Source organism: Thunnus albacares, chromosome 12, assembly GCF_914725855.1.
Source record: "Thunnus albacares chromosome 12, fThuAlb1.1, whole genome shotgun sequence".
In the NCBI taxonomy this organism is placed as follows: domain Eukaryota; kingdom Metazoa; phylum Chordata; class Actinopteri; order Scombriformes; family Scombridae; genus Thunnus; species Thunnus albacares.
Window position 1 is genome coordinate 21,045,645 of NC_058117.1, and position 22,849 is coordinate 21,068,493.

The 22,849-nt window shown below is 45.1% G+C and overlaps 1 protein-coding gene across 2 annotated transcripts in view; it reads right to left on the reverse strand.

Annotated features, from left to right (window-relative positions):
* skila (SKI-like proto-oncogene a) overlaps positions 1 to 22,849 on the reverse strand; it is a 36,971-nt gene that overhangs the window by 9,124 nt on the left and 4,998 nt on the right. For both annotated transcript variants that reach the window (XM_044367979.1, XM_044367980.1), the window contains exons 3-5: positions 4,473 to 4,568; positions 3,578 to 3,663; positions 1,323 to 1,465 (exon numbers count right to left, since the gene is read on the reverse strand). In XM_044367979.1, coding sequence (XP_044223914.1) covers positions 1,323 to 1,465; positions 3,578 to 3,663; positions 4,473 to 4,568 — 325 coding nt within the window. The remainder of the gene's footprint in view (positions 1 to 1,322; positions 1,466 to 3,577; positions 3,664 to 4,472; positions 4,569 to 22,849) is intronic.

Genomic DNA, 22,849 nt, shown 5'->3' on the forward strand with positions numbered 1-22,849 from the left:
AGGCTGCAATGTTAAGTGTGTGCATGTATGTGTGTGTGTGTATGTATGGCTTAAGTCACTGTAAATACCCCAAAAGTGATGTAAGTAAGCCTGTGTGTGTGTGTGTGTGTGTGTTGGGGGAGGGACTTAAGTCACTTTCAGGGACACACACCAGACTTACCAGTTGACTGGGGACGGTTTGTGCAAATAGGGACAAAAGCCACGTCGCCAATTGGTAAAATGAATGAGTTTTGGGTCAGTGGTTATGGTTAAGGTTTAGGTTTGAGCAAGTAGCGGTTATGGTTAGGGTTAGAGTAAGTCTACAGGAAATGAATGTAAGTAAACACCCCAAAAGTGACTTAAGTAAACCCGTGTGTGTGTGTGTGATGGTGGTTTACTATAGGTTGTATGTTTACAGTAAGCACGTGTCTGCTCTTCCAGTGAGCTACATGAACATGATGTGAATGTCTCTTCTGCTTATGTTGTACGTGTGTAAACTGCTGATGATTGCTGTATGTGTGTCATGTATTTATAGTAGGCGTGTGTCAGCCGTGGTTGTGCGTCGCTTGTACATGCAGTACACACAAATCCATATATTAATAATCAAGTGTTATCAATATTATCCTCCTCTGGTTCTTAATGGGTACTGAAATTGGTTCCAATGCAGAGTTCAGAGCAGAGTGAATTAAATAATTGACAAAAAAAATCTTTACTCAAGGTCCTTTTTCCAGAGCTTTCAACCCTTAAAAAAAGCAAGTAAGCAGACCTTGGGGTAAGATATTTTTGTTAAGCTGCTGTCTTCAAGGTTAAAACTGAACTTCACACACATTTTCAAATAAAAAAAATCAAGTTTCAAACAGAAACTGAATGAATATTATTCAAAAATGTAATTCTCAGGACATTTTTAAAACACACAATAGAGTCACTGTTGTGTACAACTGGATTTACTCTATTTGTATTTTTTTCCAGCTCTTGAATTAACTCATGTTAAATTCCCTGCCTTTTGTCATTTTCATTACAGGGCTATAGTGTTGGATAATGTAGCTGGACTGAATGTATGTAACCATTTAATAGATAAACTGGTGGCGACTTCTCACCTATTCACACATTACATTCCAGCTCTGCTCTTCTTCTTCTTCTTTTTTTTTTTTTTTTTTTTTACTTACATGAACAAAACTGTGTAGGCTGTTGCATTCACTTTCACACCAAGGTCAAGTAAGAAATGGTATCATTCAATGTATTTTTCTACATGTAACATCCTAACTGAAAGGATTTCTACCTGTTTGGTCAACTCTTTGTGTGTTTATGCATGTGTGTGTGTGTGTATGTGTTTCATTACTGACCCATGGGTGGCTCGTCGTGGCCCAGCACTCTGCGGCTGTAGTGGTGTTTGAGGAGCGCTCCGAACATCTCGGGGCTCATCTCCGCCTCCCTCCGCAGTGACACGTTGGGAGCCACCATCTTATCGTATGTGTACAGGTAGTAACTGGGAGAGAAAGAAAGAGATAAAGAAAAACAACATTTAAACACTTACTATTGTCAACCCTGACACAAAAATACTGAATTTTAATTTATCCCGATTCCTAATTTTGTTTTATCACACAAAACTAAGGTCGGTATGAAGCTAAATTTCTTATTAAATCTGTTTTGTCTTTGTTTTTGTTATTCAAGTCACAATGGTGTCAATGTCACCTTTCACATACTTCTGTCTTTGCAGTAAAGATCATAAAATGTTACAAGGTATGGACTTTGCAATGCTGATATGCGTAAAGCAACATATATACGCCTGTAATAACTCATACTGAATGGCCCTTGTACTTCCAAAACGACACGACTTAGATGAATCAGAGCAATAGAACAACAGCCATTCGGCGACTGTTTTAGCCTAGCAGCATCGGAGGACGGGAGCGAAAACACAGTGCGGAATATGGATATGTCTTATCGTGTGTTCACAGGATCTCAGCCTAAACAGACCTTCGGCTTATCACGAATGTCCAGGTAGTGGGTCCAACTGAGAGAGAGATAGTGCCTGGAGATGCACTGAAGCCACTGAGCCAACATTATCTGTCTATTCCTGGCTGCACTAGTGGGAAGGGAGGAGAGAGAAATAGAAAGAGACGGAGAGATAGAGATGGAAAAAAAGAGAAGGGGAAGAGAGGAGAGAAGAGGAGAGGAGAGAGGAGAGAAGAGGAAGCTTTGAACCCCTCCCCCACCAGCAGTCCCCTCCAGACAGAGCTCGGGATGGAGCTGTGAACTAGGTTAAGCATGACAGCTCAGTGGGGCTCTGACTGCACAACTACAGCACTACCGACCGCGCCTGGCTTCCTCTCCTCTGGATAGGAATGAAGCAGCGTTCGCTCGCCCGAACGGGAATCTGAAACTCCTTCACATGAAAACAGCCTCACATGTGATTGAATAATGTAAGCCTAGCATATATTTGACGAGTGTACCGCTAATGGATGTTGGTAGTAACCCAAATACGACGTTAAGTGCTGCGGATGTCTATCGTGCTGCACGATTCATTATTACTGACGCTGCGATGCAACAGACATGCCACAAACTGGTCTGTGCAAGTCCTGACTGGTTTGAGAGTATAACAAGTCATGTGACGCTGGTAGGTGACCGGAGCTCTAATCCTGCCAATTCGTCTGGCCTAACGTCTGCGTGCCTCCGCTCAGTCAGTGTGTCGAGTCAGTCACATGCAGTGATGGCGCCATAAACCATCTAATTCTAGCCTTTAATCTGGGCCAGATTACCGTGTGAGCTATCAGAGCGCCATATCCAAACACAGACTGGTGTGGCTCAGGGGGAGGGATGGAGGGAGTAACGGCGAACCAAAAGAGAGGAAACGAGGGCTTTGAGAAGAAGAGAACAGAAGGAGGGAGGGGGGAGGCGGAGGAGGAGTGGCACGTGTGATGAAGGATAGAAGACGAGGAGAGGACTGACGATTTAGGGATGGGGATTTTATCCACTTAAAGAGAAACTGTGGTCAAAATGAAACTTAACATTACTTGGCACTTAGCAGAAGAGCAAAAAAAAAAACCCCACGAACACGCCTATCTGGCACCGTGACAGCTGCACAGGAAGCAGCAGTCCAACTGGCAGCGCTTCAGGTATTGACGGGACGCTTTGTTTAAGCATTTACATGTGTAGGACAACAATACTACTTAAACAACTTAAAACAACAAACTTTAACTAACCAGTCTGTTCGATAATCTTGTTCCTGTAACAAATAGTCAAATTTATACTTTTCCTATTTCAAATCAAAATAATCAAATCAAATCAAAATAATCTACAAATCACAGTAGTGTAGAGATGAAACTCTTAGTTAATTGATTAGTTTATAAACATTTTTATTGTCAATTAGTCATTTAATAAGAAAAAAAGCTCAATATCTTCTGCCTCCAGTCTCTCAAAGGTGATGTTTCTTTTCTGTTTTCTGTGACCTTTGATGACATCAACGTGCCGTTTTTCACTATTTTAAAGATATTTCAGCATTTAATTTAAAAATCCTTTCAACTGAAATTTGAAAATAATCATTAGTCGTGACCCTAAACTGGCGTATTTGTGTTGTTAAAAGGTTAATATGGTGTAGTACCTGGGGTGGACCAGGGTGGGGTGTCCTGGCTCCTCCTTGATGTCCGAGAAAAGTCGGTTAAACACCAGAGTAGGTGAAGTTTTACCCTGTGGGAAATAAAAAAAACACACACACACATAAATATCACACAGCACAGCAACATATTGTCTTTTTGTGTTCTGTATTGTATTGTATCTGTATTGTTTTACACATACAAAGGCTCAGAATGACAGCTCTTCCATCCACGTGTATTGATCTTTGAATACAATCTTGTAGTTGAATAGGTGAATTATGACAATGGAAATCAGATGCATGCCCACGCACACACACACACACACACACACACATGCACACACACACACACATATATACATGCACACATGGAGAGCAACAGCAGGAGGGGAAGGGAATGTGCTGTACTGCACATGGCGCTCTCGGAGTCATAATCTAATAAAGCTAATATATGCATGCATACATGTGGATGAGGGATCATCCATCAGGCATCAGCTGAGAAAGTGTGTGTGCATGTATGGTTGTGTGTGTGTGTGTGTGTGTGCATGAGATGGAGAAAAAAAGATAATCATGATAAAGAGCTCCTTCCTTGTGTGTGCGCATGTGAGATTGGGTGTGTGTGTGTGTGTGTGTGTGCAGCTGTAGGGGGAGGTGAAGAGACTTTCAGCAGCTGTATTAGTGTGTGTGTGTGTGTGTGTGTGTGTGTGTTTCATGACAGGTCAGAGAGGAGAGGAGAAGCGTGCCGCTATGAATGGGTGAACAGGGGGTGTGTCTGTCAGCGGGGGTGGGGGTGGTGACCCTGAGAGGTGACCTGCGTGTAGAGGAGGGGGAAGGGGGCGGTAGGAGGTGACGGAGAGACGGCCGGATAGGATACGGGGAGGGTTCGAGGGAACAGACAACTGACCTTTCTCGCTGGGTCTGCATCTTCCAACTTGCCGCTGGGGGAGCAGAGATCTGCCGAAGATTTCCTCACCTGGCTCTCCTCCTCCTCCACTACCTTCTGAAACACACCAACAGACAAGAGACGACGGTTAAAACAGACACCGAGGGTAAACAGGAAACCAGAGAAAGTAAGACTTGAGGTTAAACAGACCGAGAGGACCCAGATATAGAGTTATGTGGAAAAGATTTGTTAGAATATTCGGGACAATTAAGATGATGCAAGAACCCTGTCTGGGAGCGTGGGAAAGAGAGGAAGAAAGTGAAGAGAAAAAAATTACAACCGGCACCGTGGTCACAGAGGGGGAAAGATAGAGACAAATGGCATTTAAACTATAGGAAATAGAGACAAATGACATCCAAGAGATAGAAAATGGAGACAAATGGCATTAAAAGCGAACAGTACGACGAGCTATGGCCTGAGCCGGCCCGTGATACAGTGTCGGAGAAAACGAAGGCGGCAGGGAAACGGATCAACTAAGAGGAGAGACTGAATGAGCCCCGCTGAGGAAGGCGTATGAATAAAACACAAGAAAACGCCGAGCAGACAGTCAACACGGCTACAACATGGGCCCGTCATTATGTTCTTCTGTGTGTGTGATTCATCGGTATACTGTACAACACGGCTGGAATCAGCCTCTCGCTCGATGCGAAGACGTATACGTGTGTTTGTGTGTATGTTTATGATTTATTGTGTCAGCTTCAAACCCTCCGAGCCTTGTGTGTTCAGTAAATACTGCTGGCGCTGCCTGTAGTTTGTGTGTCTGTGTGTGTGTGTGTGTGTGTGTGTTTTTTTTTTTTTTTTTTTTTGAGCAAATCCAGGACACGCTCAGCGAGAGGCCACAAGCTGATGGAGTTGATGCTTATCTGCGGCAGACAGGCCTGACGCTACACTCCGGCTGCCTGCAGTTCACACACACACGCACAAACACACACACACTTACACACTTTCAACCAAACTGACAGGTAGAAAAGGCTCCAGAGGAACAAGACTTTTTTGCAGCATAGCTGTGAGAACCGCTAGGTAGCCCACATCTACAGATGGAGAACAAGTGAGAGAGGGGAGGTGCAGAGTAGAGGGGAGAGAGGGGGGACGCAGAAGAAGAAGAAGAAGAAGAAGAAAAAAAAAAAGAGGACGGAGGAAGAAAGAGAATTCAATGAGGAGAAAAGTACATGGAAGGAAGAAAGAGAGAGACAGAGGTTGAAGCAAGCATCAATAATTGACTTACTAGCCTTTTAAAGCCATCTATAAACATTTATCCCCAGAATGCGTGCACACACGGTCGGACACAGTGAAACACAAACAGACAGCCTTTCATCAGCTGGACTAAAGGATTTCCTTCTACGTCGTATCGGCTAAGAGTCGCCGTCATTACTGGGGCTAAACAAGCTCAGAGCAATACGGCCAGATTAGTGTGACAGCCAGGTGTTAACCACTTGACATTCACGTTAACCACCAGTACAGCAGCAGCTTTAGTCAAAATTACTGTTGTGAATTTTTGATTTTTTTTTTTTACACTTCTTTGCTTTCTTGCCAAGTGTGAGATGATCAATATCACTCTATAAAAACCACACATCCTCAAAATATTTACATAATTACACATATCTCTGTAGTGGACGTCGTACTGTCTGCCTCTACGCATATTTATCTCTTCTGTTATGACACAGAAAAACAACTACTACTTGTCCTCATTTGTGTGTGCATCCGTGTGAGCTGCATGTAGGGGATAGTCCCTTGTTTACAAAGGCATGGATGAATGAGCGCGTGCATGCAAATGTAAAAGACTGGAGCCATACGCGTAGACAGGTGTGTGTGTGTGTGTTTGTGCGTATTTGTGTGTTGAAAAGAAGGCTCGTCCGTTTACGAGTCGCTTGTGGTTGGTGTTTTTTTTTTTTTTTTTTTTTTCTTACTCTAGAAGGCAGCACTGCAGCACTGAGGGGAGGGAGGGAGAGTGAAGTAGAGAGAGAGAGAGAGAGAGAGTTGGATGATGGGACAGGGCAGTTATAGAGGAGGACGGGGTGGTGGGTGGGGGGGAGAATTGACAGAAACAACAATGAACCCACTGCAGTGGTGTGGAGGCGAGCTGGATTCCCTCCAATATCAAGGTTGTCCATGTGTGTGTGTGTGTGTGTGTATTTGTGTGAGTGTGTTGGAGGCATTCGACACTAAATTCCCTTAATCTCAAATCTGTCACTCCCCCTGCATATATATATGTGTGTGTGTGTGTGTGTGTGTGTGAGTGAGAGAGAGAGACAAATACATAGAGAGAGAGACCATGAGGCCAAACTGACATTAACATGAGGTCATCCAGAGGTCTTTCATCTGCTTGACCCCCATGACAGCAGATGCTCTGCTGATGAGACAGCTGACAGCTCATTAAAAAGGTAGGTCTGTGTGTGTGTGTGTGAGTGCATGTGTGTGTGTGTTTTTCTCTCTTTGTGAGGACATTTCCGCACTATGAGTTCCCACCACTTCATCGGACTGTTTGAAGGTTAAGATGTGGATTTAAGGTTCAGATTAGAATAAGGTTATATCAATAAAGGTCCTCACAAGTATAAAAAAGACAGATGTATGTTTAGTGCGTGAGAGAAATTGTGAGATTGTGTCGGTTTATGTGTGTTTGTGTAAAAAACTCAATGAGAAAAAGTGAAAAAATACTGTTTGCACATGACATATATATATATGTATGTGTATGTGTGTGTGTGTGTGTGTGTGTGTGTGTGTGTGTGCCGGGGTGTTCACATAGAGAAAACACATGTGTATGTGTGTGTTCCACTAATGGTTGCCTGTGTCTCTCCCTGTAATTCCTGCTCACCTGACAGTTGACAGCCTAACGCCCACCACCCACTCACTCACACACACACACACACACACACACAGACACACACACACATACACACACAAACACACACACACACACGCCCCTGCTCATTATTCCTGCTGCTCTACACTCTCTATTCCTTAATGATGAATGTGTGCGGGTGCAAGCGTTTGCACATTTCAAAACAACTGTTCTCCTCTTCCCCCTGTTGCCCATCTCTCTCTCTCTCTCTCTCTCTCTCGCCCCCCCCCCCCCCCAACCTCCTCACCCTGCTTTATTAACACACACACACACACACACACACCATGTTGCTACTCTGTCCTAATCTCTAGTAATGAAGCACCTCTCCTATCTGGGTTGCTTCTGCGACACACACACACACACACATACGTGGACACACACAAACAGTCCCTAGCCCCCTATGTCTCCAGCCCTTTGTCAGGCTGAAGCTCGCCTTATGACAATGTGGATTAGCATTCCACACACTCACTCAGCTGAACTCTGCCCTGTTGTTCCTAATCACCAGCAGTCTGCCTGCCGCTGCAGCTACACACACACACACACACACACACAAACACACACCCGACTACTATACAGCTAGATGAAACTTACTGCTCTAGACACACACAGCCATGTGAACTTTTACAATGACCCATTTCCAGAGCCTCAGTATAGTCCCCAGACCATTAGCACACATGACTTTCTACAGTAGACGCATTAATGGAGCAGAAAGTGTTTTTTTTTTTTTTTTTTTTTCTGTCTGTGTAGCCTGAGTGCTGTTAAATCCAACAATAACAAGCGCCCTTCTACTACACAGACATCCATGACCGTACATTACCATACACAGTCTGGCGAATGCAGGTGGAGAGTGAATGCACTTCACTCGGCAGCCGTGGATTTTTTTTTTTTTTTTTTTTTTGCTACTGTGAGCTCCATCTGTGCTTTCCTAATGCAAAGCACTAACATCCAATTTACACCAGAAATACTTGTTGCTTCTTTTTCTCTTTTTAGCTGGAAATTTTTACAGCCGAGGGGCATTCGAAACGGAGAGCTCACACTCTTATATAAGCTTGTGTGAACAGTAATCTAAAAAAAAAAGTGTAAATTTAAGCCTGTGCATTTACTTTGCAATTAAATTAGGCTTCTTTTTTTTTTTTTTTCAATTTTTAAGCAAGAAATGAAATTCTGCTCTGAGCACTGGATTTCATAATTGGCTGTGCTAGCGCAGGCACCACCGTATCATTCATGAAGAGCTGATTTCTGATTGGGGTGAAGGGCTTTCAACTTTATAAAAAAAAAGTTGACAACCACCCAATTTCTTTGCAGCAGAAGACTGCAGAGGATATAAGTGAGTCTCTTTCAGCTCTTGCCAGTCTTCTGCTCATCCCGACGGACGACCAGAGGAATCAGATTTCTTTCTCTATGATCAGTCTGCTCTCGGTGTAATTCGTATGTACTGTAGCTGAAGGCGGGCAGAGACACCGAAACACACACACACACACACACACACACACACACTGACACACTGCCACACAGAGTGCAAACAAGTCCGAGGTCAAACTCTCCTCCTCCCCCTCCTCCTCCTCCTCCTCCTCCCTTCCGTCTCTCCGCTCCAGTCACGTGGACACTCCAGATGACTGCCGTCTCAGTGCGTACAAACACACACACACACACACACACACACACACACTGTCACTCTCGGGCTATAAATACCCACGCTGTCTCCATACATGTATAATAAAACACATACTAGCCCCCTACACACATGTACACACTAGAAGGATGCATTTTCTACGGCACATGCTTTATTAAAACTGAAACTTTAGGAGGAAACGTGTTTAGAAGGATGATCTGTGAACTAAAACCGTCCCGACCGTTAGATCATAAGCTGAACGTGGCGCTCTTGTGAAGGAGATACAAGTAGAGCTTGAAACGATTGGTCGAAAATTAATCCGCAGCTATTCTGATTATCGATAAATTGTTTCAGTCACTTTTAAAGCAAAACTACTAGACGTCTGCTTGTGCCAGTTTCTGAAATGTGAGTAATTTCAAGCTTTCCTCTGTTTTTTGTATCTTTGTAAACTGTCTTTTGGGGATTTGGACTGTTGGACGGACAAAACAAGACATTTAATGATGTCACCTTGGGTATTTTTTCACTATTTTCTGGCATTTTATAAACAAAACGATTACATTGATAGTAGAAAATAATCCTTTTTAGCAGGTAGCATGTGTTGATTCTTCTGCTACTGAAATAATAAAACTATAAAACCCTGCCCACACACACTCGACACAGAAAACACACACAAACGCAACCAGTCTCAACAAGCCTAATGGCAAATCTTATCTAGGGCACAATAAAGAGTGCGCAAGCCTTGGCCTGACCTTTCATCCCAGAGCAGCAGACTTGGGTGTGTGTTATTAAATTCAATTTAAAATCCCTGATATACAAACAACCACCTTTGGGCCCAATTGTCTTCACATCTGTTGAAGCCCTGGCATCGGCGGTCGTGTACGCAAGCTGAAACAACCCCCCCCCCCGGCCGGCGTCGCAATCTGGCTCAAGGGACAGAAACAGAGCGGATCACAAAACATAATTGTGTGTGCCACCCATCCTCCCCTCTTCTTCCTCTTCTTCCTCCACCTCCTCCTCCCCCCCTCTCTGAGCCATTCATGCGCCTGGCATTCAGTAGGGAGGAGGGGGTAAAGGGTGAGGGATAGTGGCGGGGCAAAGCGGAGTAGGACGAAAGTAATGCGGCTCATTCTCTCTTTTCCTCTCAGGAGGAAGTAAACAGCCTTTATTTGGGTGCTTTCATTCTGTCTCAGACAGCGAGGGAGGAAAGGAGGAACACACACATACACAGACAGTCAGTCACGCCCTGTCTGTTTCTAGACCACATCCTGTTCTGCTGCAGTCGTCAACCGTGTCAAAGATCAGCTACAGATACGTAGATATATACACTTCCTGACCGAGCTATGCGACAGCGAAGATATCGAGGCATCTTGGCAGCCACAGTGTGTGTCGCAGAATTTATTTTCCGTCTCTCGTCCCCCCTTTTTTTTAAAAAGTCTTCTAACGTCACTTTTCCCCCCTTAAAAATCTCCTCCACCAGTCGATCTACGCGGCGTTGCCTTTTTGCTCGCTGTGAAGATCTGACATGTAAACCTCTCATCTGTCTGTCTTTTGGGGGTCTGGTTCGTATGTGCTTTATAAATGAAAAAAGGTACTCAGATCCAGTGCTCTGGTGGTCCCACCTGGCCCCCCCCACACACACACACTAACAGACACTAGAGGCCTTTATATGGAGGTCTTAATCCAATAAGCCATTTATCCATGGACTGGGAGCTGCACTTTGTTTCAGCAGCCAAATCAATAACAGCCCACAAGGGAACCAGGCAGCAAAGTGGGGCATTTAAAGGAATACACTTTTTTTTTTTTTTTTTTTTTTTGGGTAGAGGTTCTCATTAACTCAGCAGCACCGTGAAATGAGATGACTGGATTTAGTTTCACCATCGACTCTGTTTAGTACTGTGTGAAAGCTAACTTTTCAGTTTTGTGTAATGGTTGAGACAATGAGTCAATAAGTTGAATATTCTTTGATAATTCCAAAGCGAAGAGTCAAAACTGATCTTTTGTCTCGTCTTACTGTACGCGCCCCGGGAGAAAATGACTTATACTACGACTTATTTTCTTTCGCTTTGGCCTTGGACAAAGAGATAAGCGGTAGTAAAAACACAACAGGACACAGATGAGGACCGGTCTGACAGGTGGACGGTTAGATAAACAGGTGACAGAGAGGGAAAAAAAAAAAAAAAAAAGGAAAAAAAAAAAAAATCGGCAGACAGCCAAGACAGATGAGGAGACAAACAGAAAACATGTGACTGTTTGTTTGTGCCTTCCCCCAGACACACACACACACACACACACACACACACACACACACACACACCTGTTCCTCCCTCTTTCCAAATACAAAGAGAAAGAACAGAGCCAGACAAGCACACTGATAAGCATCAGCCAGACTAGTCATGCCAGAGTCACACACACTCACGGGCAGATAAGGACAGGTTCATTCCCGACTAGCTTTGGCTTCGGGCCTCGGGCACATTTTTGCGCCACATGGGCACTCTGTCTAGACAGTCATTACACGCACGTCAAACACACACACGTAGAGCCTTTCCCTTCCCTGTCAACGTGTTGAACGCCTCCCTCCATAGCTAAAGCTCCAGTCAGCCATTTTACAATCCACACAAGTAACACCACAGTCTTGATAACCAGAGCCGATGGGACCCAGAGGAGGAACACTTCATGGGAGTCTATATGGGAGAAAATGTAGCGTCTCAGACTGAGCTATAAAAGTCAGGAGGAATTCCCCCCCCCCCGCTAATAAACGCGCAATCAACTGTCCACCTACTGCAGCTTTACCACAGACAGAAGTTTAATTTGGAAACCAGAAACAGCTATTTCTCTATGATCCTTGACATAAAAAGCAGTCTCTTAAGCTCTCCCGATCAATTTTTCTATTCATCTCTCCCTCCCTCTCGCTCCCTCGCTCGCTCTCCCTCCTCCGTTTCTCATGTTTCACAGTCAAATCCCAGGTGGCGGCTTCCAGTCTATATTCGCAGCCGTACACCGGGAGGGTTGTAATAACGTTACCTCATGAATGGACAAATTGTCTGACTGGAATACACTAGGCAGGCCACACAGGCTAAGGTAAGCCCCACCCCCGCATCACACACACACACAGTATCTATGACACAGTATACATTATAGTTGTGAAAGAAAATATGCTGGCGCTGCAACTAAAGATTATTATTATTTTTTTATTATCAATTAAATCTGCCAATTACTTCCTGGATTGATTGTTGCTTTCCAGATGTCTTGTTTTGTCCACAACCCAAAGATATTAAATGTCACATCATAGAAGACAACTAGAAAAAAAATCCACATCTGAGAGGTTGGAACCAGCGCATTATTTTGCTAAATAAATGAATTAAACAATCACTAAATTATCCAAACAGTTGCTCTATGATTGATTCATTGACTAATTGTCTCGGCTCAAAAATCCTTATATTTCTGTCCATAATTATGTCTCAGACGACTAATTCTAACCCTAATTTGAAAACGCTACTATGTCTACATGAATGAGTAATATGACGCTTCTAGTTGCCATCATTATCACACGGACGATTAGTGCTGATCGATTAGCTGTTTAGCAGAATTATGCCGTGACAACTCTGATCATTAATCGTTGAAGTCGTTTATCATTTCGACATGCCTTCAAAATATTTGCTGGGTTAAAATTCTCAAATGCCATAACAGCGTTAATTGAAAAACTATTTGTTTTAGTCAATCAAAAAAAAAAGTCATTCTTTAATTCTGGTAACTTCTGATTGAAACTTCTTATAAACCACATGATTAATTGCTCAATAAGTAGAAATAACAACCAGATTAATCAATGCCAGATGTTGTTGTTTGTTGTTCCCTGATACCAATGATGAAACATTACTCAAACGCGTGTTGTAGTCTAGACATTGTATCAGAGACAAGAAGTACAACTGAATTATGTCACTCTTTGAATCATCGACGTCAAACGCTGTGATTAACGGTCGTGACCACACGTTGAACTCGTATTGCAAAGGAAGATAATTGTTTTAGCAACAATCATGCAGTTTTATGAGAAACCAAATAATATCTACCCTTCCGCTCGCTGTGACACAGGAAGAAAGAAGAACGGTCGCTTCTCGTCGCTCGGAGATCAAAAGGAGCGTTATGAGGGCATGAGGGTTCAGACTCTTAACCTACCTGTGTCATTCATTTAGACACGAGGCCTCTATCAAAACACCGACCGTGATGTTCGCTCTGTCTACATGTACACATATGCACCAGGAAATCAGGGTGTGTTTGAGTCAGTGAAGGGCATTTAAAAATCATCCATGCGCGAGAGAGCATACTAGCTGCCTGTGCAGCTCAGCAGCTCGGTGTATGTGTGTGTGTGTGTGTGTGTGTGTGCTCCACTTTCCTTCCCCTGTGCCCCCCAGAGCGTTAATTACCAAAGCTGTCGGGGCTCACCTATGTGACTCAACCAGGCCACGAGACAGACAGAGACACACACATACACACACACACACACACACGCATTCGAAAATAAACACACATCCAATCAAACGACAAAGTAGGAGGACGATGACGTAGTTTACCGCAAGCAAACTGTCTTGCAAGCATACGCGATCAGATACGAGCAGACACACTTCATGCTCCCAGGAGGACACATCGGCTGAGAATGAGGCCAGTGGGCCCTTGTCTTGTCTGTGGATGACTGTACTCATCATATGAGCTTCATCTGGGCCAACGTGTGTGTGTGTGTGTGTGTGTGTGTGTGTGTGTGTGTGTGTGTGTGTGCTTTAACGTCTCTAAAAACGAAAGAGAAAGTCTCCAGAGAAGCTGGCTGCCATGGGATGCTTTACGGAGGTAGGTTACTGGTTCAAATCCCCCCCCAATTAGGAACAAACACGCACAACTCCCACCACCAAAAAACACACCAAATCAGCTGCCTTGGTTTTTCCCCCTACATAGGAGGAACACGGCTTACTATTCGAAGGGATGAAACAACTCGGAGTGCTTGGAGACAGAGGAGAGTGAGAGAGCTGCAGAGAGGACGAGCGTTGCTAAGCAGACTGAAAGCCGAGAGAGGCTGTCAGCAAGCCAGCAATGCACTGCTATCGCTACACAGAGAGAGAAAACACAAAATGGAGACACTGCCCGACCCTCTGTCTTTGCAAGAAAATTACACAGCATCCATAAATATAAAGGCTTGAAAATAAAAGCTGAAGCCTCCTTATCATAGCCATCCAGCAGCAAAACGTACTTTATAACATCATTATAATTAGCTGATGAAGTCCGAAGAAGAACGAGCTCCGCTGTTAAATACGTTGAGTGTTTAAATAAAATGTTTTAATGTAAGAGTCGGAGTTTACTAGCCCCGGTATATACGGTCACATATCGATCTGTGGTTTGTTTACTTCTTCCTCAGCACGGGAGGCTTTTCTGCTGTAATGTGAAATACTGCAGTAAATGTCAGTGCTTGGTTGGTTGTCGCTGTCTGCAACGAGGCCAGAGGGGGGAAGAGGATGGAGAAAGAAGGAGGGAAGGATGGAGGAAGAGAGAGAGAGAGAGAGAGAGAGAAAGAGAGAGAGACGGAGAGAAAGTAAGATGGTTGACCCGTACAGTCACAGCGCTACAAAGAGAAAGCTCCACCTGGCCAAAACACCCTGCAGGGTAAAATCTATCACAGACACATGGAAAGAGAGAGAGTTAAATCCAAACAGGCCCTGGGTCCTCTGACTGTTCTGCAGGGAGCTCTGGTCTCATCCATATTACATGCAGGAGCTTGTTTGAAGCCTCTACTGCTCGTCTCTGCATGGGCAGCTTGGCTTTGCTGTCCGGGCCCCTCGGGCTTGCCTGTCTCTCCCACACACACACACACACACACACACACATAGCTCCCGTAATGCAAATCCATCAACTAGCATGACTCTCCTTCTCTCTCTCTCACTTTCTTTCTCTATGTCACAAGCTCTAGGTTTCAAAAACAAGTCTCTGAAGACCGTTCTCTTTACTTTCACAATGGCTCATGCAGGGTCCGAAATGAACACCCGCCAAGCGCCAAATCCAGGTAGATTTTTTTCCGTTTGGCGAGCAAATCTCGGAAGGCTGTCCACCTGGCGGGTAAATGTTTGTACCAAAATAGTCATGTAACAAAATATCTGGCATGATATGGCTCAGAGGAAATTACTCATGTTTGTCCCAATACAGTGTTTTTGTTTTTTTTTTAGTGGAGGCTGCTACTCATTTCTATCCCGCCTGTACTGATATTATGACCCCGCAGTCCACACACACTCCATCACCAGTCCTCCTTCATTAATTCAAAACAGTCAGTCAGCGTCTGAGGCTGGCTTGACAACAGCCCAAGAAAAGCGCGGTTGGGTTTCGTAAATGTCATTACAATTGAGTCAGAGCTCTAAGTGAACACACCTGGGCGTACATCAAACAGACTGTGCGAGAGAGAGACTGGGACAGTGATAAATCTTCGTCCTGGCTCCACAGTGACGCTGATGAGTGGAGAGCAGACCGCAGCACTGATGGAGCACTGTGACTCACGCTGCAGAGTAGGGTTGGTGCGGTGATGAGAGGAAGTGGCTGATGGCGGTTGTGTTTGTGTGTTTGTGTGTGTGTGTGGCTCGGTTTGACCCTTTGACTTCCTTTAATCGTGTCACCGGCACATTATCATGCGCTACTGTGTGTATTTGCACGTGTGTCATCGTTCTAATAAGAGACCCGTGTCATCATGCGGACACATTCGAAGCTCTCGTCAGGGTGAAGTCACTGTCTGGCTATCTGTCATTCAGATCTCATGACGCTAGGACAAAAAAGTTTCACTTTTGGATTTCAAGTTTCGACTGTAACTTCCATTCTTCTATGAGGCACGGTGCCTCACAGAATAGAAAATGAGACTGTCTGGTTGTCTGCCAAGGCAGCAGACAGAAAGGGCAACCTTGCCAGCTGCAGCCAGAATTTACCATCATTTGGCCTGAGGCTAGATTTCTTTCCCCACGATGAGTCAGTCCTCTGAAGAACTACTGTACATATGGCCTCATCTGGGATCAGGATGTGCTTCAGCCGATTTCATTTTGATAGTGATGACAAAGAAAATGTCTGGCATAACAAAGTGCACTTGTCATAGGAACTGGTTAAAATGTAGCCAGACTGTAAACCACAAGGCGAAACTTCAAGTCTTCAAAGGATAAAGTCAAGGGCAATAAGGCTCTGTGTGGGCCAAGTCACCCCAGCAGCAAGGCTGCTTAAATACGACGAACGAACAGCAAAGCCAGAGAAAGAACTGGACACGCAAAGACCGAGAATCGGTGCCACATGCTCAACGAGAGGCGCATACACAAACACACACCACTCTGTTGCTTGGGGACAGTTAAGGAGGACTTGACTATTAGCTTGCATGCAATGATGCTGAAGTGCCCTCACCAGTCTCGACACATGCAGCCCTTAATTGGGCTTCCATAGCTTCTAAGGATGCTCAAATGAAAATACACAATATACATTTTATGAAAGCTATTTGGTAATTAATTGCACCTGGAGGTCAACGACCTCAAAGATTGTCTACTCCTTAGTTTATGATGTAAAGAGGTGCAGCGGGGCTGTAGAGGATCCAGAGGGAAATAGTACTCTATTTACAGGATGTAGATGAGCTGGTATGGACCCCTGAGGGATATGAAGCAGAGAAGACTGTATGTTTGCATGTGTGTGTCTGCCCTAAGAAATATCAGGGAGACAGTTGATTCCCATGAGCGGCGTCGCTTTAGGTTGGAATAGCGGTGAGATAAACACATCAGTATTCGGTAAGGCAGAGTCTGAAAGAAATGGAAGACTGGGCAAACCACAAAATGTCACTTGTTTCACCTTCACTAAAGCAGTCTGTTTCCCAGTTGCTAACTTTACAGCCTTTCCCTGAGCAGCATTAGTCAGGCCCCTGGTGAGATAAGGATTTACAGGGTACAGAGGCAGCCAGCAGTGGAAGGGGGGAGAAACTGTTGGAGGGCGTTTGATGTTAGCAGAGCAAAGGTGAGGCTGCAAAATAAAGGACTTTCAGGGCAAGTAATCACCTATCCGAGCTTGGCAGGTTTGCATCTGACAGTGGTCTGCTGTGCCGCCTGCTTTCATCTGGTGCGTGGGCTGAAGGTCAAAACTAGCATGGGCCACAGCAACACTGAGGGTATATCCACACCAAAATGTTTTAGTTTTAAAAACACATAACTTTTGCTACATTTACACCCAGCATCCACACTACTGTGGCATTTTCAAACCCTTAAAACAGAGACTATCTAAAAGTTTAGTTTGAAAATTCCAGGATTGCGTTTTAGTCTGGACGGGAGGAAACAGAGACTTTTGCAAGCGATGACGCACATGTTCACTTCCTGATCGGATCTTATCAGTTTTCAGGTGTTAGTACGGACCGCTGTTTTAAAATGAAAACGTATTAGCGTGGACGTAGTCTGAACCTGGTTGCCATTGTTCTGTGCCGTTAAGCGTGTGAGGCCGTTTGACAAAAGAACTTGGAGACCGAATCAAAGGACGAGAGCAGGATCGCTTCCATATGGAAATGATAAGCTATTACCAAACATGCAAATAAATTACTGGCAAAGTGGAGAGATGGGGATTCCCTTAATCGTACAGGCCGACTATTTTCCCTTGATTTCCCTGTGTTTGCTACATGCATAATTGATCAGTGTAGTGGCTGGGTTTAATGTGTTGTGGATGTGCCGGGTGGCAGCCCAGCGGGACTCATGACACGCCTTTGATATCTCGTGTTTATCTCCCTGTCTGGGACGCTGGGGCTGTGGGAGAAAATACAAGAGAGTGAGTCCAAGTGCCTATATGGTGTGTATTTGTGTGTGTGTGTGTCTGCTGTGTATACGGTGCTCCTATGGAAAGCGCCGTCTCTGGTCTCTCCATTTATATCTTCATTAATCACCGTTCCCACCGGGAAGGCGGCACAGAAGAGCCTTTCAAATGCAAACGCGCTCTCTCTGCTTGCACACAACACGCACTGACTGGCAGTCTCCCACAATTCTTTTACAGTATACCTCCCTCGCCTACGACTCCCTGCCCCCCCCCCCAACACACACACAACCTGATCTTCTGACTGTCTCCCAGGGAGACCAGACAGTGGACAGTTAATCTTCTCATCAACACATCGATTAATTAATACCAAGACTCCTCATTATTCCGGTCTCATGCAAAACAACCCAGGCAAAGTAGTCAGACGTGTTACGATCCAAGCCGCTTTCTCTTCTGACAGTCTTGTTTGAACTCGTAGCCCATTATATTCCCCTCGCTTTCACTTGTTCTCGCTCTCATTTTCTTTAGAGGCAACAAACTGGTCTGACGCCCTGAGGGGGGGAAGAGCCAGAAAACAGTGAACATGCAAACAGGCTGTCAGTCCAGGGCCCTTTTAAAGCCTGGAGGACATTTGGCTGGGAGGGGCTTAGCCAGTTTGTTTAGTCTATGAGACTGTTGGCAGACGTGGCAGAAGTTCCACTGTATCTGGACTGACCTATCTCTGCTGCCTGCTGCTGTTGCTAGCTCACATCAGTCCCAGCGCTGTGCATTATCTTCTTCCTCTGGTGGTGAGATGGGAAAAGAACCCAAGCTGAGGAAACAGTCAAAAACAACAAGCTACGGCTGGGGTGGGAAATTGCCACCATCCAACCGATGGTAAATTTTAAATATGGCATGCCAGTGGATGAAAAAGCTTTGCTCCCTGCCTTGGTTGCAGAGCTCCGCAAATGGACAACTGAACTGCAACTGAAGCTTGTAACATTTACAAATGTTGGTTCTAAGAAAATTGTAAAGATTCTTGAAAGAAAAAGACTGAAGTAATGAATTTTGCGGTCCTCCAGTGTGCTGTAATGCTGTTATGGAGCTGTGATACTGGCACTGACCTGATGGTGACATACCAGAGGCCCCTTGGCTCAGCCCCTCCTACCTTGCGGGGCCCCATTTAGCCCTTTACAACAGGCAGCAAACACTGGCCAAGGCACAGCTTGTTGTGCACGGGGAACACGTACAGTCTCCCACACCGAACTACATACAGGCATGATAGACTGTAGGTTACTCTGGGCCAGCGTTCAAAGAAGCTGCTGTGTATTCAGTATAAGTGGATAATTGTTCTTTGGGAAATGCACAAACAGACATAGAAATATGTGTATGGGTGTTTTGGGGTGGGGTTGGGGGGGGGTAAAGGAAAAGGCTGGGGAAATGCGAGCTAGTCGGTATGTGATTGGCCGGCCGAGAGGGCTGTTCCAGGCTAGATGTGTGGTTCAGCTCAGGTCTTGGGGAGGTTAATTTTCAACCGAGGAAAGAAGAGCTGGGGCCCGAGCCCCCCTGTAACAGCCTAATGGCTGTGTGAATAAGGCTTGTTTCATGGAAGGGCGAGAATAAGAAACAAGTGAAGAGCGGTTTGTGACCGAGACAAAAGCCACCTGTCCTTACCTTGCCCTGTCATTGTCTTCTTTTCATACTCTTTACCTCTCATGTCTGCCCTTACCTCATTTGCTCAAGTATCTCCTCCAGACGTGGTCTGTGTTCTGACAACAGTTACCTTTTTTTCTGTGTCTGCTTGACGCTACTTAAGTCTGGCAGCCTGTCTGAGTAACAAAAATTACAAAAGGCGACAGCAGATGCAGAGGTGAGGTTAACTTGAGAGGCTGTTGCACATGTCTGAACACAGACGGAAACTTACGCAACACCGGCTGCGGCCTCTGTAACTGACTCTCCTCATTTCACTCTTCTTCTATTTCCTCCTGCCTCCCCTTTCGGTCCATCTCCTCCTCTATTCGGTGTCCGTGTCACCCGGCAACTCGCCACATCCATCAAGGTTGGAGACCCGATCAATAGTCACTGGCTTTCCTCTCATCCACCAAGCAGACCCACACAAGTGGTCTTATTGCTTATGTAACGATCGACTTATCGGGTCATTTGGCTGCTTATTTTGTTACTGTCCGCTGATTGGGGCCCGGGGGGTATTGACTGTTTACAGACACATGTGGCTAACAGCAGAACTGTCTGGGTTAGAGGAAAGGGATGATGGTTAGCGAAGAGTGAAGAGCAGACTGAAGGCCATACGTCAAGATGTGTGAGGACATGAACCCGAGAGAAGCAGGCAGATGGAAGATGGACGTCAAGATAGAGGGAGAAGTGGAGGAGATAGCGGATAGCGAAGGCAGCACAGTGAACGATTAGCGCGCTCGCCAAAATCCAATTAGATACAGCCCAAGAGAATGACTGACAAGCAGACAGACAGACAGAGCACACAGCCCAGGAGACAGCCAGAGAGTGCAGCTGCACTGGTCTGCGGTAATGAAGTCACTGGTTTCCAAATAGCAAATAGAGGAAGCCAGAGAGATGCAGCTGTCTGCCGTCTGTGCCGCAGCCACTGTGTCAGCCTGGCCAGGGAGACAGACAGAGGAAGGCTGTTCTCTCCGTCTGACACTTTTGACTCTGGGCCAGCACAACGATACAAACAAGGCTGAGGCAAATAAGCAACACGTAGCCATGTTCGCTATGTTGCTCTGCCATGTCGCAAGGGTTGGGGAATATGCCTAAAATATCAGGTCATAATGGTTTGGGGTTTTTTTTTTTTTTCTTATTTGAAAACAGCAAAATGGAATCGGTTTTAAAATATAATTTGACCTGATGTGAGTACAAGTGGGGGATTTTGTCATTCAGATGTTTTGTAATACACTAGAAGTCGTCTGATGACATGCCATGTCAATACGCAGCCCAAATAAACAGAATGTCCCTCTAGCAACGGTTATTTCACAAGGTGGTGGGGATGACCATCGAATTGGAATTTCTGTTTCTTCCCGTCTTTGTCAGAGAAAACAGAAATCACCTAAGGAAAATGACGATACACGATCATGTCTCAGCGGAAAGTACGTGTGCCTTTCACAACCCCTAAAGGTAGAATGAACTCATTGTCTGGTGGACACTGAAGTAACTCTTGAGATAAGGCATCAGCTTGTTGCTGTCTGTTGGTGGCGTCTGTCTAGCGAACTCTATTTACACAGCAGGGATCAGTAGACAGAGAAGCTGTGCCTGTGGGCACAAAGCGCTGTTTATAGAGAGCAAGTCCTGGAGTTTTTAACTGCACCTTCTCAAACCAAACACTCTGAACAGGATATGGGACTAGTAGCCATTGGAGAAAGTGCGGAAAAAAAAAAAAAAAAAAAAAACTTCCAGAAGGCTCCCCTTGTTTGTGTCTCTTCTCCTCCAGTGGTCCCAGAGCTCTCTGGTAAAACTATGAACTGCTTGTAAATGTGCATACTGACACTGTGTGTAAATAAGGACCACTGGGAAAAGGATCTGCAGTTAGGGTTTAGACCAACACGCCGAACCATCTTTCTAAGAAGTGTGTGTAACTATAAGCTGCTCTTCCACTAACATCCACTGGGATGTGGAAAGTATGAGTCACACAGCCAGTGCAGTGGAGGCGGCTGGACACAGAGTCTGGAGGATGTTCAGGGTGAGAGACATGTCCGTCTGCCTCACTTCCTGTTCAGTCAAACACACACACACACACACACACACACACACACATATGTAAACAGAGAGTAGCTTCTTTGGAAGGGAACACAAGTGTCCTGAGCGAAGCAGGACACTGCCAGCTCACCTTGTTCTCTGGCTACTGACCTTTCACACACTCGTACATCCGCTCAGATGAAGAGGAGGGGGGTGGGGGTGGGGGGGTGGGGGGGCGGTGGAGTGGCATCCTCTTTTAATGCCAAAATCACCTGCTTCCTGTAGACTCGCAGGCAACTGTCTTTCCAGGAATTTGACCATTTGTGACAGTGTGTGTCACAGATGTAGCTGTTGCATAAAAAAATTCACTTCCACGATTGATTTGACAACAGGATTTCCGATAAAGTCACAGTCACGCAAAGAGCAGAACGATGTGGAAAAAAAAAAAAAAAGAGACGATACTAAAAAAAGAAGTAACAAAAACAAAAACACATAAACTGAGAAATGACCCCACAGAGAGACGACAACACCTGAAACTGTGGTGAGACAGAGGCTCCAGAGAGACTGGCAAAGTGTGAGACAGAGAGAGACCAAGATGCGTCATACTAGCCTCCAGTTAACAGCTCATTACACACACTGAGGTTGGCAACGTCTAGCACATAAACACACACACAGACACACACACACACACACACACACGACAAAAATTGTGGGACTCTTTAAGCATATGTTTTTATACATGTGTTGCGTCTGTGGTCTGTGTAAGCTGATGTTTGTACGTGCCCGACATTGCATTCATGTTTCCTCTGCGGTATTGAAATGTCTATGTCTTTGAGAAAGAATGTCTGAATCTTCCAAAACGCATACCTTAAACCGAGGCGGAGGGAGAAGAGGAGGACAATTGGGAAGAGGCGAGACAGGAATGCGGTCTGGACGCTAGACGAGACAGCAGGCGGTATTTCCGTCAAATTCACACCCAAAGTTAACCAGACGGGGGGAAAATAAAAGGCATCTCTCTATTTCACATGCACGACTAATTTGTGCTCTATATTAAAGCGTTGCACACTCTCACACCTGCAAACACTCCGAACACACACTGCGACCTCTCTACCCTCCACAGTCTCTCACTTATTCCGCTGCCGGCTGTACTACAATCAAAACTAAATCTGGCTACCAAAGGTTGTGGTTGAGCCTCTTTCTGTTTCTAAATGTGTGTTTGCTGGTTAATGATCAATTAGTTAAAGATTTTTTTTTTTTACTTTATCTGCACTGGTGGATTTGAGTTTGAACAAACCCATGAAACAGACAAAAACACAACCCCACCTTTACCCAGAAAACAATACAAAAATGGCAGCCCACTGTGGTCAGAGGGAGGTCATGAGACATAAACCAGTCAATGGCTTGGAAACAATCTAGAGCTTTTCCCTC